Consider the following 15,867-nt stretch of genomic DNA (forward strand, 5'->3'; position numbering starts at 1 on the left):
TTTTTCCTGCCTTTCTGTGACTTTGTGCAAATGGGTCAAGTCTCTGCTTTTCAATGGGGAAGCTGCAGAATTGATTTAAAGGCAACTTGGGTGCACTGGTTGTCTTAAGAACAAAATGACTCCTTAAAAAAAGGCATCCAAAAAGTGGTTCCTGTTCATTCAAACTGGATCTTGACCAAGTCTCTAGCAAGTAATGCAAATGTGAGGAGTTGTTGAAAAATTGCTGTCTGTTTGCATAGGAGATATTCTTAGAGAGAGAGATTTTACATCCAAATAGAACTTGGATTTCCCAAGTTTCTGTGAGTGTATAGAGCCACTTGACAGCCATGAAAAAGCTGCATACTGTTCACAGGCAGTGTTTGAGAGCTGTTATGTATAACATGATACCTATGCTGAAATGCAATGTAGTCTTAACTCAGAATCTCAGTAGCCCTTATGCATATGTGTTCTGGATCTAGGCTGCAAGCAGTATGTGGTTGGACCTCGCCACAGTCCCAGGGATGTGATGTCTCCTGACTTTCACTCTCCTGCTCTTTTGGGGAGCTCTTGACCAGCATGTCAAGTTCAAAGTGATGTACTGCTTCCTTGGTAAAGATAGTTCATGTTCTCTGTGCTCTGCCTGGTCCTAGTGTTAACGAGTCTTTGTGAGAGCATACTTACAAGGTGAAACAAACAAGGATTTTATGGGCTTTTGTGCACAAAGAAACAGTACTTCATTAAGTTCCTAACAGTGCCAGTACCATACTTTCAAAGTCAGATGAGAATTTGGTTTACCTCTGTGCTGCTCCTTATAACAAGAACTGTCATGGCATAATCCAGATTCACAGCTGCTCTGAAGGAAAGCTGCAAGAAACCCCTGAAGTTAGTAGTAGTACAGTGACTTACTTACCTCCTTGCCAAATACAGAACTTACCGAGATCAGAGCTGCTTTCCTGGGCAGGGAAGAATGGTGTCTTTAAAGTCAGCATGTGTTAAAAATATCTTTGAAAGATACTTCAAAGTGAGAGAGATTGATCTCTAAGTATAGTAATTGCTCATCACTCTCCTTGCTCTTTTCTTTCTTTTTCAAAAGACGTGACTTTTACATGCAGAGAAGTAATACGGGAGTGTGCATAGCAACTTGCACAAGTGAGAATGCTTTTCTGTTCAGATCTAACAGCTATAGCTGGTAACCTGAGCATCGCTTTCCTTTGTTTCAGCAGTAATGTCTTGATGCTTCATAGTACAGGAAGAGGTGTCAGCAAGTGAGTAGTTTAGCAGTTTATACCATGTTCTACACAGAATCTATACTACCAACACATTGTAGGATGCCTCATGACAGGAATGGAAGGTGATGGAAGACTTGGGAATATTTGACACTCTTTTTATGCGGGGAAGATGCTGCATGGTTTGATTCTTCTTAAAAAACTGTAAGATTCTACAGGCAGTATTTCCTATGTGTGTATGTATGTAGACACTAAAATATATGTACTATATACACACACTTTTATATGTATGCCCTTTTTCATATATATAGATGTGCAATACACTTGCCATATACTTTACTAAAGGCTACATAGCTGCTAAGTGTATGTTTGCTATATTTTACAAAGGTTATATCACCAGTGTAGCCTTTAGTAAAAGAGGGCAAACTTGCCTTATTTTTCACACAGATTCTGTTTTCAGTTTTCCATAGTCTTAATCACACAGCTATGGGAGATGGTGTATTTGCTACACAAGCTTTAAAAAGTACTGATAATGTTATGGGGCAGCGTGGTTCACAGTGGTGGCTACTCTGATGTCAGTAACGAAGCTGGTGGCATTTCTTGTGGTATTCTTTAGAGTTTAGATAACCCTGCAACAGGCTGTGGGGTTCAGAGTTGTGTGTTTATCTTTTTTCTGGTTAAGAAAAGGTTGTGTTTAGTCAGTATGAAGACACCAAATACTATCTCAAACATTAAAGAGCCTGCTTCTCTATCAAAAAGGAGATTACCAGCTAGGATGTAGTGTTTGGTCCCTTTAACATAGTTACAGACTTCACAGGTGTGCACCTTACAACTGGTGTTTGGAAATGTGTATCCTTAACTACTCCTTAGTTACACCTGTGTGGCAATTTAGGTTGCTCTTGTTTGGTTTTGTTATAGTGCTGTATGTAGCCTAATCTGTGGTCAGTTGAGTAAGTGCAAGATGTCCTTCTTTCTAATCAGAGTTTTTTAAAACATCAGTGCAAGTTGCAGATAACTTTAAATAATCAGTACCATGAAAAGCATGCCACTTACTGATCTAGTACTGCGTGTTACTTGTCTTCCTGTTCTGCACAGTAGTGGTCTTCACTGTTTACCTCAATCTCAGGTAAGTATTCAGTTCAGAGAAGGGGGAGGTTTCAGCCCCTCAAAAAGAAATAACAGAAGGACAAAGAGAAGGAAGGTGAAACAGAAGAGTAGGAGGAGAAGATTGTGTTAGTTCAGGGAACTGGGTGAAACAGAATGGAAGTATAATTACATTTTCTTACTTAAGGAGGAGAAAGAGTTCTGCATTCTGTAAGCAGACCAAAGGTTATAATAAAAAAAAACACCTGCCATTAAAAGCTGTAATGCAAAAGATTGGTTGAGTAAGGTTTGTTGCAGGGGAGGGAGCACCTACTAATGGCCACAAGGTTGATATTTAACTCTTGTAGTTGCTACAGCACTGCGGTTATTCTCTATCTCTGTCTTCGCATATGGTAGCCAGTTTCCTTGGTCAGGCAAACACAGAGAAAAGGTTTTCTTCAGAATATCATAAGTATTTAAAATAATGATTGGGCAGTGTTTTGGAAAAAGCCAAAATCATATAGCATATAAGCAGTTAACTGTATGACCCCAGGCAACCTGGCTGTATGATGTCTGACTGTTGCTGTCGTAGGTATGAAAGACGATTACCAAGGTGATAACTATCCCAACTCATGTAAAAAAGAATGTGGATTAGCAAGAGCCTGCAGTGGTGGGGTTTTACAAAGAAGTTTAATCTTATTCAAAAACGGAGGCAGGAAAGCTCTGCCCTGTGAAAGCTTTTTATCTAAGCCATAGTAAAAGCATATATGAGAGAGATGGGCTTTGCCCTTACCAAAGTTCATTGTGCAGAGTTGCTAGTGGGAGGAATTGCTGGAGGTGACAGTTACAATAACCACCTGCTGGCACTGTTTATTGGCCAGCGTAGCTGGAGATGTTGACTTTTTTTATTGCTTCTTAATGTTCTAATGTAATCTCTTTCTGAGACTGAAGTGAAACTGTTTTGGCCTGAGCTCTATTGCTAAGTAGATACTCATTTTAAAAAACGAAACAAAACCTGTTCCAGGAAGCGCGTGAATACAGTGAGGATGACGAGCAGGTGGACATTGAGACCGTGGAGGAGCTTTCAGAGAAGATTAACATTGCCCGTCTGAAGGCCACAGCTGCTAATATCCAACCTTCCCAACAGAAGTAAGCATCCTTGGAGAGCACTAAAGTTTTGTATTTGATGGGTGAGCTGGCATTGAATGAACCCATTAAACAACAGGTTTAATGCGATGGTAAGGTAAAGCAAGGCTTGTGGCAGACCTTCTCGAGCGCTGGTGCTTCCCAGTGTCTGTGAGGATTGGGCTGTCAGAACTAAGAGTAGATTCAAGGTACCTTTGGCCTTTTGTTTTTCTTTGCCCTCCCCTCTAATTAATTTGGTTATGGGGATGTGTATTTGTAATGTACATTTATTATGAGTGCATTGCCACTTCCTGCAAGCTGAATGTGAGTGGGGTCATCTTTGCTTTAAATGTGATTTTACAAGCTTTGTTTATTTTGCTGGTGGACTTGCTATTTTTAGGCAGGAGCAGTCATTGGCTTAATCTCTCATCCTGTAAGTGAAAGCTCTGTCTCTGGGGCTGTTGCCCCAGCAAAGACAGTATTTTCTTATGCACATACAGTCTGCCATGGTTGGGTAGCTTGGTTTTTTTTTGTTGTTGTTCTGGGGTTTTTTTGCTTGCTTATTACTGTTGCTGCCATCACATTTATAATGATAAGGTTCAAAGTAAAAACATGGCTTACTTGAGGTATGCAGGGATGGTCATGGCTGTTGCTCAGTTGCACCAAACGAAAAGATGGGGAATGTTGCATCTTCAGTTCTTTCTGTTTGAAGACTTTTTGTTTTTAGAAACTGAAAAATCCATTGGGTGATGATATATACATCCCACATCGTTCCTGGCGTTTTATCCTTCACCTTAGATAGCGACTTTACTATAAATTGTGAAGATCTTTCAGTGAGAAACAGATGCCGTGTTTTGTAAATATAATTGTTTCAAATATGTATTGTTCTTTCTTTTCCTCAAGCTCTGGAGATATGAGGAAGCTGTTGTTATATATTAGGATAGTAAGAAATGTGAGGGGTTTGGTTGGTTGCTCTTGGTGGGGGAGGGATTGCTGTGCCATTTGTATTGAACCTCTGTTGCTTGTTCTTTTTAAGAAAGAACCATTTTAAAAAGCAGTACTTTCTGCAGCTGACAGTCACAGGCTGACTTTATTCTCTTTGGCATTTAGTGAAACAGTTTGTCTTTTTGCACTGTGGGTTAATTTCAGAGCTTTCAAGATGATGGCACTGAAGATAGAGTTTACTTTCTTTAGGAAGCTCAATTGTATCCTGCTTTTATGTCGTTACACAAGGAAAGGTTAATTTCAAGGAATGATAATGAGCAAATCTAAGCTTTTGGAATGTGGTTAATGAGGATAGAGTGCATGAGATGAGTAGTGCTGGGAAAAACTTTTTACCTTTCTTCCAGATACCATGCTCGTAGTTCTTCGGATGAAAAATTATCAGAAAATCCTTCGAAGGTATATGTTTGCTCTCCTCTTTCCTTTTGGTATCACACCTCCATTGTAAAGATAAACTTTCATCTCAAGTGCAACTCTTTAACGCAGTTTATCTACCTTCCATAAATCATAGAATTATAGAATAGTTAGGATTGGAAAGGACCTTAAGATCATCCAGTTCCAACCCCCCTGCCATGGGCAGGGACACCTCACACTAAACCATGTCACCCAAGGCTCTGTCCAACCTGGCCTTGAACACTGCCAGGGATGGAGCATTCACAGCTTCCCTGGGCAGCCCATTCCAGTGCCTCACCACCCTTACAGTAAAGAACTTCCTCCTTATATCCAATCTAAACTTCCCCCTGTTTAAGTTTTAACCCGTTACCCCTTGTCCTATCACTACAGTCCCTAATGAAGAGTCCCTCTTCAGCATCCCTATAGGCCCCCTTCAGATACTGGAAGGCTGCTATGAGGTCTCCACGCAGTCTTCTCTTCTCCAGGCTGAACAGCCTCAGCTTATGATTAGCCCCAATTTATCATTAAATGCAAGGAAACAAATGTGTATGGGGGTGGAGCGGCGGCTCAGTCCAAATCTCATTAAATAAAAAGGACTGCTATTGGAAACAGTGGGTTTGAGACACAGCTTTATGAATGGGAGGAATACCTGCCTTTCATTTATTAGTACGTTTGCTTAGTTTTTGTGTTCTTGGCATAAATAATTTTTACAGCACACTTAAAACAGTGAGTGAGAAATTACTTTCATGTGTTGAAGAAGACAGCATGTAGTTACGTAGACTCAGCAATGGGCAAAAGGATTTCTGATATCAGTAGTTTAAATAATACGTATCTAGGCAGAATCCTTTCAAACCAAAACTCCCTGCAATCCTTCTGAAGCTTATGCTGTATTTTTGGGTGGCTTTGAAGCCAGTTGCACTCACTGTCCATGATAATTATCTGTGATGTACTTGATGTCAGATCTAGAGCTACCTGTTGTGGTGGGGTGGGCCTGGTGTACGTCTTATACCTTAGAGCAGACTGGTATGTATGCTTTTGCCTGAGATGGAGATGGGTTCCATGATGCTCTGCCTGCTTCACCTTCTCCATGTATTCTTCTCCCTGCCCTTGAATTTATGGCACAAGGCCCTTTTGTGAAAGAAACCTAATGCCCTGTAAGAGTACTGATGAAATAACAAACCTTCAGATCTGTAGAGATGAGTAATTACGCTTATTGCCTGTCAGCCTTTTTGGAAACTTAAGCAAATTCAGAATCAGAGCCTGTCTTTGACACTCCTGTTTCTTGGTAGATGTCTGATAAGTTTCAATGTCATCTTTCACATTCTTACTTACAATGCCTCTTGGCCCATTGAAACAAAACAGAAATCAAACTAGTTTAACTCCAGGGAAGAATTCAGGCCTCCTATATTTGATGAGATTGCTTCATTCTGTAGTAGACTTTCTGACAAGCAAACAACAAGAAAGATTTGGCTCAAAACATGTGTGATTTTGCTGTAATCCTATGATTTACCTAAGCAGCCTTGTATTGCAAACAGTAAAAGCTTGTGAATAGGAGGAACTGCTCATGACCTTTTCCTTTAGGGTTGATGTGATTATGTTGGTCATTTTTTGTTGGTCAGCATTTCATGCTTATTGCGTGTGCTTCTGACACTGAAATTTCATGGAGATGTAACAGCAGAATAGCATGACATGAAATCTTCAGGCGTCTGTATAAATCTTGTATATCAGGCATGCATTTGAACACTGCTTGCCATTACATTTGCCTTTTCATTTAAACTGGTCCATACGGTTACTTCTGCAGCAGAAATATCAACTCTGGAGCAGGAAGCTGAAGACGGTGGCAGAAGCCTTTGCTCATTACCGCCAGACGCACACAGCAAATGAACGCCGGCGACGTAATGAAATGAGAGATCTCTTTGAGAAGCTGAAGAGAGTTCTGGGCTTACACAGCCTGCCCAAGGTCTCCAAATGCTACATTCTCAAGCAGGTAAGTATGTTTAAGCGTAAGTAAGGAGGAGTTTAATGTGGACAGAGTAATTAAGCTCATATGGACTCCTTGAGTTGAGTCCCAGTAATGCTGTGATTAGAGAAGTTCTGTCACTTTACAGGACTCTAGAATAAAACAGTAGCTGAAAGAATCTGTATCCCTGAAAGCTTGACCTGATGACACAGACACATTTTTTCAGATTAGCCCTCTCCTTGTAGTCTTTGTGAATTTAACCATGGAAGGTTATGTCCTAATTGCTCAGTGGTTTACCGTGTACATCAGGCAATTTTGCAATACATCAAAGTCCTCCCTTTTTAATGCAGAAGAAGATAGCATTTCATTAAGTATTACATTGCCATTAAAAACTTCATTGTAAAGGTGTAAATAACAGGAAACAAAATCTAAGCTGTAGGTATACTATTATGTTTATCAGCTGCACCTTGAAATTGTGAGTTGTTTTTCTTTAGCTGTATTTTGGAGGAAGGATGAGCAAGATGTTTATCACTTTCGAGCTTGCATTTAGGAAAAGCTGGCATTCCATGGTACCTCGCGTGCTTTCTCTGAGTCCTAGTTTCTCAAGATGATGAAAATGTCTAAATCAATTTTGTAAAGGTTTCTGGGAAGGAAAATGATTCTATTATTTTGGGTATCATTGGTTTATATATCAGTTCCCTCACGCTTTTCTAGGCCTATGAGGAAATCCAAGGATTGACTGATCAGGCAGATAAATTTATTGGACAGAAGAACTTATTGATGCGCAAACAAGATGTTTTGATTCGAAAAGTATCCAAGCTTTCAGGTGAGACTGGTTTTGGATATAGAGTAGTTGGAATAATGAAAAAAGGCTTGCAATAGTAGGAGTGAGTGGAGGGATCCTTAGTGGATCCAGGTGAGTCATTAGTTCACTTAAAATTTAGACTCTTGACACCAAAGCTCTGACTCAGGGATACACTCATCAGGCTGATAAGAACTGCTTTTGTTTTCCTTTGTGCCTCAAGGAAGTAGCATGATCTCTGTACCGCCAGCCACAGGATTGGGTTCCTGCGCATTGGTTATGCTTAAGTGTGTGTGGGGAAATCACTTCATTCTGTCATTGTCGTCCTGCTCAGTGCTTCACAAACATACACAGCTGTCTTTGATCAGCACCAAGACATTTGACTACTGTGCAAATAACTATCCTTGTACTACTCGTCTGAGAACTAGTGTTAGTAGTGTCTAGTAGAAGACAGCTTCGTCCGTAGAACTGCAGTATATTCTGAGCTGCTACTCATTCAAGACAAAACTGTGGTATATTTATTGTGTCTTTGTGTCTCATTTGAAGGTGTAGGAAAGCTGTGACACAAGCCAGTGCCAAAATGTATGCAAACAAGCAAAGCAATAAATTATTCTTCCAATCTTCTTACTGCCTGGGAATAAGACCTGTAAATTAGAAATGGAAGATACTTAAATCTTGTATATCTATGTGAATCAACTTACGTATATTTGGGGTACTCAATAAAAATGTTTAGATGAACCCTCATCTTAATCCAGAAGCGTATGATGGGCCTTTTGGGCAGGGAATGAAAGCAGGTAACTTCACAAAGTAGTTTTCTGCTCTTTTGCATTCCTAGTGAAGTACCTCAGAACTGTTGAGGAAAAAAATCCTCTCTCAAGAAGTTAGTTAACTATAGACTTAACTGAAGAGAGACCATGCTGAACCCAGGACATAGGACATAAATACTAAGCAGGAAACAAGCCAGTATTGTCTCTTGAACATTGATTGTATTAAATTGAGTGCATCTGCAGAAAACAGATTGTGTATAAAATCCTTGTGGTCGTTCAAGGTTACAGTTTTCATGCTAGTGGTAAACTGTATGTGAGTTTACCTCTAAATGTCATTTGAGTAGCAGGGTCCATTAGTCCAAGAGGTTTCATACCAAGTAAACATAATGTTTTGTCTGGTGGTCATACAATAATCAGTAGAAGAGATGTGAGATTTTTTCACAGCTGTGGATACTTTCAAGTGATACTTGCTCAGCAAGAGCTGTTGCTTGTCCAGGCTGGTTTCTGCTCATCAAAGTTGCAGATAAATTCTGAAATGTGTGGATGTTCCTGAAGAAATAAAAAATGGGAATAAATATGTAATTGCTTTCCTATGTTAGTAAGTATGCTGTTTATTTGGTGGGTGTGGTGCTTACTATGTTCAGTAGCTGAATGGTGTCAATAGATATTTAGTTCTACCTTCAGCTCTTCAGTATTGGAAAGAGAGTTTGAAGTTAGGTTGACTCTTTGGTAATTTTCCTGTAGGGAAGACTGAAGAGGTTGTCCTGAAGAAGCTGGAATACATCTATGCCAAACAAAAAGCAGTAGAAGCACAAAAAAAGAAACAAGTTGAGCCAGAGGAATCTGCTGTAACCTCAGCTGCTAGCACACAGCAAGAAGAAATTTCAGCTCCCTCCAGAGAGCTTCCTGAAGTGGCTATGACAAATAGAAGAGGCAAGCCCTTGATACTTGCCAGGAAAGGAGTCCGTGCCACAGGTGGGCTAAAAGTGTTTCACATAAAGGAGAGACAAATATTGAAGCAGCACTCATGGGAGGTCAGGATGCTAGGCTGCTTGTGCAGGCAGCTTCATTCTTGAAGCGCAGTTGAGCACAGGACCAGGAAGTGTCCATCCAGTAGGTGTTAGAAACCATTTGTTTTCAGCAAGGATGAGACCAGCACTACTGAAGTCTTTAGGTGAATGTGACTTTGAGTTTTGGAATGATGGGGAATGTTCAAGGTCCGCTTGGATGGTTGGGCTTGGAGCAACCTGGTCTAGTGGAAGGTGTCCCTGTCCATGGTAGAGGGTTGGAACTGGATGACCTTTAAGGTCCTTTCCGACCCAAACCATTCTAGGATAAATCTAGGAAGGAACAAAAGGATGGCAGAAACACAGACTTCCATGGTAGTACAACTGTAATGCTCTGTAAGGATCTGGTAGTGTTTCTTATTTTGGTAATAATAAATAGACCTTATTTAAGTGGTATCAAGCTATTACAAACAACTGATCATTCTGATTTACCAGGCCTTATTTTTGTTCAGTGCTGGGGAAGTCTGGCATCAGAATTTGGATATCTGGGGTTTGTAAACCTTCTATCTGGAGTTCCTTCCACACCTGTACTAAACTCCAGATCACAGGTATCATTTGCCATTGAGGGTGCTGTGCCAGAATGGATTGACCGATTTACATGTCTCTTTTTTCAGAAGACACCTCATCCCCTCTCACACTAACTGCTGCAAGCCTGGTGATGACTCCACAGGGGCAGGTGCTTACACTGAAGAGCCCACTGGTACCAGGGCAGGTAGCAGCCGTTCCTTCCACTCTGTTGCAAGCTGAATTAAAGCCTCGACCTGTCACTACTGCCATGACAGCACAGCCAGGTACGATCACGTGAGAACATGTTGATGAAAATCAGTATAATGCTGTTCTTAGGTGTGCACAGCAGTTTAAAAAGTAACAGGTGGTTAGATTTTTGCTTTCATTTTGGGGGGTTTTATTCACAAGTTAATTGAGGTAGAACCTGACTCATAAGAGATTGGATGCAATTATGTCAAGCTATCAGTTATCAACAGGTAAGTAAAATCTGTTAGATTTTCACTATTTCCAAACTAGGGATACCTAGGGAAGATGTCTTAGTCATCTAACCAATCTGTATGTCTACTTTTTACCACTTTCAGAGGATGTTACAGTGTAAACTCTTGTCTAGAAGTGCAAGGCTCTTATTTTCCAGGCTTAACTGAGTATCTGAAAGGCTCTTGTTTCCACCTCACCCCCGTTCCCTTTTCTTGGATAAGGTATTGCTTCTGTGATGATTCAGCTACCAGGATCAACTGTTCCTGTCCAAGTAAAAGGAATCCTAACTAACTCTACCATTCCTATTACACTGTCAACTGTTGCTGGAAACCCAGTGCCCTCAGCAGTAATATCGGCTACAGAGCCCCATTCAGGTAGGCTCTTTTTCATGCATCTTTTTGCTCACATGCAGGGAACTTTAGCCATGCAAAGATGAAGGTAAATTGTTTTCTCACTAGGAAGTAATGGTAGGTATCATTGTCTGGGTATTCAAAGAAAATCACTATTAAATGTCTTGAGCAGATTGGAGGGGCCTCGAGGAGATTATAGATGAGAGCTTTTTGACTTTCCTCCACCTCCCTGAGCTTCCTTGCCCTCAGTGAAATCAGAGTAAGTAGGGACTGGACTGTGTCTGTGATGTAAGGAAGCTGCGGTGCCAAGTGGTGGGGGGGCTGTTTGGTTACATCCATCCTCCTGTTCTGGCACAGCCCATTCCCATGTCCAGCCAGTTCTGCTGCCCCTTGGAGAGATGTTTCTTAGGGCTGAGTGCTGTACATGGGGTAAGCAGCAGAGCTTGCTCTTGTTCTGCCAGTTGAAAGTTAGAGCTCTTAGTGTTTTAAGGCTTTGCTTGACCAAAACTGTGTAAGCAGTTTAAATTGCAAATAGCAGCTTGCTTTAGGAAGATCTGAAAGTGAGCAATTAATACTTGGGCGTTATCTCAATGTCCGGCTGGAGACCCGTAACGAGTGGTGTCCCTCAGGGATCCGTGTTGGGACTGATCTTGTTCAGCATCTTTATCAGTGACATGGACAGTGGGATTGAGTGCACCCTCAACAAGTTTGCTGATGACACCAAGCTGTGTGGTTCAGTTGATACGCTGGAGGGAAGGAATGCCATCCAGAGGGACCTTGACGTGCTTGTGAGGTGGGCTGATGCCAACCTCATGAAGTTTAACCATGCCAAGTACAAGGTCCTACACCTGGGTTGGAGCAATCCCAGGCACAGCTCCAGGTTGGGCAGAGAAGAGATTCAGAGCAGCCCTGCAGAGAAGGACTTGGGGGTGCTGGTCAATGAGAAAATGAACATGAGCCAGCTTCAGTGTGCGCTTGCAGTCCAGAAAGCCAACTGTATCCTGGGCTGCATCAAAAGTAGCGTGACCAGCAGGTTGAAGGAGGTGATCCTGCCCCTCTACTCTGCTCTTGTGAGACCTCACCTGGAGTATTGTGTGCAGTTCTGGTGTCCTCAACATAAAAAGGACATGGAGCTGTTGGAACAAGTCCAGAGGAGGCCACGAGGATGATCAGGGGACTGGAGCACCTCCCGTGTGAAGACAGGCTAAGAAAGTTGGGGCTGTTGAGCCTGAACAAGAGAAGGCTGCGTCGAGACCTCCTAGCAGCCTTCCAGTATCTGAAGGGGGGCTATAGGGATGCTGGGAAGGGACTCTTCATTAGGGACTGTAGTGATAGGACAAGGGGTAACGGGTTAAAACTTAAACAAGGGAAGTTTAGATTAAGGAGGAAGTTCTTTCCTGTTAGGATGGTGAGGCACTGGAATAGGTTGCCCAAGGAAGTTGTGAATGCTCTATCCCTGTTGGTGGATTGGCCAGGTTGGACAGAGCCTTGGGTGACATGGTTTAGTGTGAGGTGTCCCTGCCCATGGCAGAGGGGTTGGAACTGGATGATCTTAAGGTCCTTTTCAACCCTAATGATTCTATGATCTTGCAGTTAATGTGGCTCCTGATGGATGCTCCTTTGTTTGGCTTTGCAGAAAGTGAAGATTCATTCATGATGCCAAAGATCGTTAATGTAACATCACTGGCTGCTGAGGTAAGCATGGGTCTAAACCTGAACAGCAACAACAACTTTAATACAACAGCAGCTGTGGATGCTCAGGCTTCAGAGAAATCGGTTGTAGCATCTGTGGAAAGTAGGAAGAGTGACAGCATCCTTTCTGAAGAAAAAGCTAAACTGTGTCCTGGTGACAGTGGCGGAGATGGAAGAAATACCACAGGTCCCACGAAAGTTTTCTTGGAAAATAAAGATGGCTTTCCCCAGCTCCGAAATGTATCATGTACAAAGGAACCTCCTGAGTCCTTCAGCAAAAAGCTTTGCCTTGGCGAGTTTGTAGGGAGCCAAGTGAGGAGGAAAGACGGTGATCCTGGAGGGGAAAGGTTAAAACCTAAAGAATTGCCATTCCGCAAGCTGCAGATCAAAGATTCCAGAATAGAAATGGAATTGAGGAAAGTAGCGTCTGCAATGGAGGAAGCAGAACTGGATGCAAGTGAGTTACTGAGCAGCATTGAGGAGAGCGATGACACAGATGAAACCCTCACGTCGCTGCTCAATGAGATTGCCTTTCTCAACCAGCAGCTGAACGACGATGCTTCAGCAATGTCAGAACTACCCAGCACTCTGAACTCAGACTTCTCTCATGAAGATGCAGAAGCCCGTCGAGGAACATCTGGTCAGCTCACCACTGCAGGTGGGTCTTCCTTCCAGTTTGGCCATTTGGGAGGCAGTTTTAAGGACCTTGCTGAAGTTCCAGAGGGTGGTGGCTCTATAAGCCCTCTCCTCCTGCACCTGGAAGACGATGACCTCACTGATGGGGACAAGAACTCTGGGGAGCCTTCAACTGAAGCAGATGTTTTAAAGATAGTAATAGGTGCTGAAATGAAGGATCCACTTCCCAATCTGGCCGTAACCAGTGGTGGGAATGACAAAACTGTAACAGCCTTGGTGGAGACCGCTAATGCGACTCCACCAGTTTTGCAGATGAAAACTAATCCAGAAGCTGGCAATGCTGACGCTTTGTGGAGGCCCATGCCCAAGTTGGCACCACTTGGTTTAAAAGTGGCAAGTCTGCCAGTGGACTCAGAAGGGCAGAGTAATAAAGTGATGCCCTTGTTGGCGCCTGTGGTTGCAAAACTGGCACCCAGTGGGGTAAAATCTTCATTACCTGCAGCTGTTCAAGAAGGACAGGATAACAGAGTGATGCCCGCATTAGCTCCTGTGGTTATGAAACTGAATACTGCTGGGACCTTGCCTCCAAATTCAGCCGGCAAATAAATGCGTATTTTTTTTGTCAGAGACTGGAATGGAGATGTGGAGCAACATGATCCAGGGTTGGAGTTCGGCAGCCTCCCGCGTTTGCAACACTTTGTTTTCTGCCTGGCATCAGCACTCTGCTCACCTGAGGGCAGGCCCCAAACTGAGAACTAAGTGCTATGAAACTTAAAGCATGTTGGCATATTGTTACCTCACTGTTGTGTTCTGCGTGTTCTCTTTCTCCTTCACACAAAGCAAAGATGATTTATAACCATTGCTGGGCACATGGTATCCTTCCAGAATTGGGTCCTTCACTAAATAGTTTGTTAAAGGACTGAGTTAAAGTTTTCTCCCCCCGCAAGTATGGAGGTAGCTGTCCTGTGGGGGATAAAATCTGGATTACTTGGTTTTGTACCAGTCAGTTGATCTATGCAGAAATGGGATTGTTCACATTTGCTGGTGTTAGTGTTTGCAGAATATGATGAATGTGCAGAAATGAGATTGCGGTTACTCTCAGACCTGTTACCTGGAGCAGCGGAAGGGAAGTCTGAGAGGTTGAAGCGTATAGTTTTTGTTCCATGGTGCTAGCTAGTTCTCTGGCAGAGACTCATTTTAGGAGCTTATGCACAGAAGATTTTCATAAACAACTCTCACTACATGGGGAAGGAAAGGATATTTCCCAGTGTAATTAAAAGTAGGACTCTAATAAAACTACAAAAAACCCCCACACCCTCACTTTGGCCTCCTGCCCCTAGATGGATGCTCCCTCCCTAGATGCTTAAGGCATCTGGAAGGAAAAATTACAGAGAGTAGAAAGAAACTTGGGCACCCTAATTGCTGCATCCTTAAAGGCACTGCTGAAGTAGCATGAGTGCTTTCCCAGTTCTTGTTTTCTTTCCTCTGTTCTTCAAAAGGTGTCTAGGAATGATCATAGGAAGTGTTGCTTCATGAAAATATAGGACGCTTTCTGTGCTGTAATAGCCCAGCATAAATCAGCGAGGTGTATATGTGAATGTATATATGAAAATATGTGTATATCTTTCCAAACCTTCCATTCCTTTATAAATTCAGGAAAGGTACTCAGAGGTTTCTCACTGCATTTGCACAAGCTGTGTATAGCAAAAAATAAAAGTCAACAAAAATGCTCATTACCAGGGAAATAGGGCAGTATTGAATCGCAAGATGTATTTTTTATTCCTCTCTGCCACTGCTTACTCAATAACCTATAGATGCTCTTCACTGTTCAGCTGCTGGATGGGAAGGGCCTACAGACTGTAAAGATATTTATATTTTTGTACACAGTTTTTGTTTTCAATAGTTTTCTTGACAAATGAACTTTTCAGCCTAGGAGAGATGATTTGTTAATGAGTGTATACACAACCTTTTCCTATCCAGTTTGTAAATAGGAGTTCGGGTGCACTTTGAGGGGCTTCTTCACTGCTCCAGAAAGGTAAAAAACGTTGCCATGAAAGTGATACAGAGCTTGTTGTGTGTTTTGCTTTACGTATAGGGACGTTATCCCCTGTTTTGCGACTGGTATTTTTCCCCTGCCATTCCCCATCTTCAGTGATGCACTAATGCACGAATTTCATCTTTCCACGTACTGAGAGCAGTGTTCTTCCACAGTTAGGGAGCAGCGTTTGTATGCAGGGCATCCATACGCTCTTTTCAGTAAGCTGCATCTTCTGGATGTGTCTACCTTAGATCCACGAGCGATACACCTACTTTGGGTGCTTCCTTACTTCCTTATGCTTTTATATTGTGCTGCAGAGGAGTTAAGCCCTTCAAGCTTGATGTGTATAAAGTTAACTCCAGACCCTGCATAAAAAAGATTCTTCACCTGGTTATTCTAAATTGTGTGTTTTAAAGCATTATATGTAACTCTGTATTGCCTTTTACATATTTACTATTTTAATATTTGACACAAGTCCCGTATTAGTGATTTGGCAAAGAGCATACGAGCATGAGAGTCAAGCAGGGTCTTACAGGTGTCACTGAATGCCTTAGAAAAGTGAATTTACGATGTAAATATTTAGCCATACATTGCTTATTGTTAAAGAATTTTAACCTTATTTTAAACCAATGGGAAGCTGGAGTAACTCAATTAGTTTAGTAGCACCACATCAGGCTTCAATTCATTTACCTGGGAAGCTAGTTCTGGGTGTTTCCAATAGGCTGAATTTGCTTATTTTTCACCCATGGTGAGGTTTCATTCC

The 15,867-nt window shown here is 42.0% G+C and overlaps 1 protein-coding gene across 12 annotated transcripts in view; it reads left to right on the forward strand.

Moving 5' to 3' along the window:
- Positions 1–15,176, forward strand: part of MGA (MAX dimerization protein MGA) — a 52,732-nt gene extending 37,556 nt beyond the window's left edge. For 6 of the 12 annotated variants that reach the window (XM_061462325.1, XM_061462329.1, XM_061462330.1 and 3 more), the window contains 8 exons: positions 3,313–3,437; positions 4,763–4,814; positions 6,610–6,795; positions 7,483–7,594; positions 9,082–9,312; positions 10,019–10,195; positions 10,610–10,762; positions 12,375–13,834. In XM_061462325.1, coding sequence (XP_061318309.1) covers positions 3,313–3,437; positions 4,763–4,814; positions 6,610–6,795; positions 7,483–7,594; positions 9,082–9,312; positions 10,019–10,195; positions 10,610–10,762; positions 12,375–13,672 — 2,334 coding nt within the window. In that variant the 3' untranslated portion in view covers positions 13,673–13,834. Of the gene's footprint in view, positions 1–3,312; positions 3,438–4,762; positions 4,815–6,609; positions 6,796–7,482; positions 7,595–9,081; positions 9,313–10,018; positions 10,196–10,609; positions 10,763–12,374 lie in introns of those variants that run through there. The other 6 variants (XM_061462333.1, XM_061462339.1, XM_061462332.1 and 3 more) reach the window with 6 other exon arrangements.
- The last annotated feature ends 691 nt before the right edge of the window (positions 15,177–15,867 follow it).

The sequence above is a fragment of the Pezoporus flaviventris genome, unplaced genomic scaffold (assembly GCF_033815535.1).
Source record: "Pezoporus flaviventris isolate CSIRO_AGI_PZ_B2104156 unplaced genomic scaffold, CSIRO_AGI_Pfla_v1 ptg000035l, whole genome shotgun sequence".
NCBI classification, from domain to species: Eukaryota; Metazoa; Chordata; class Aves; order Psittaciformes; family Psittacidae; genus Pezoporus; species Pezoporus flaviventris.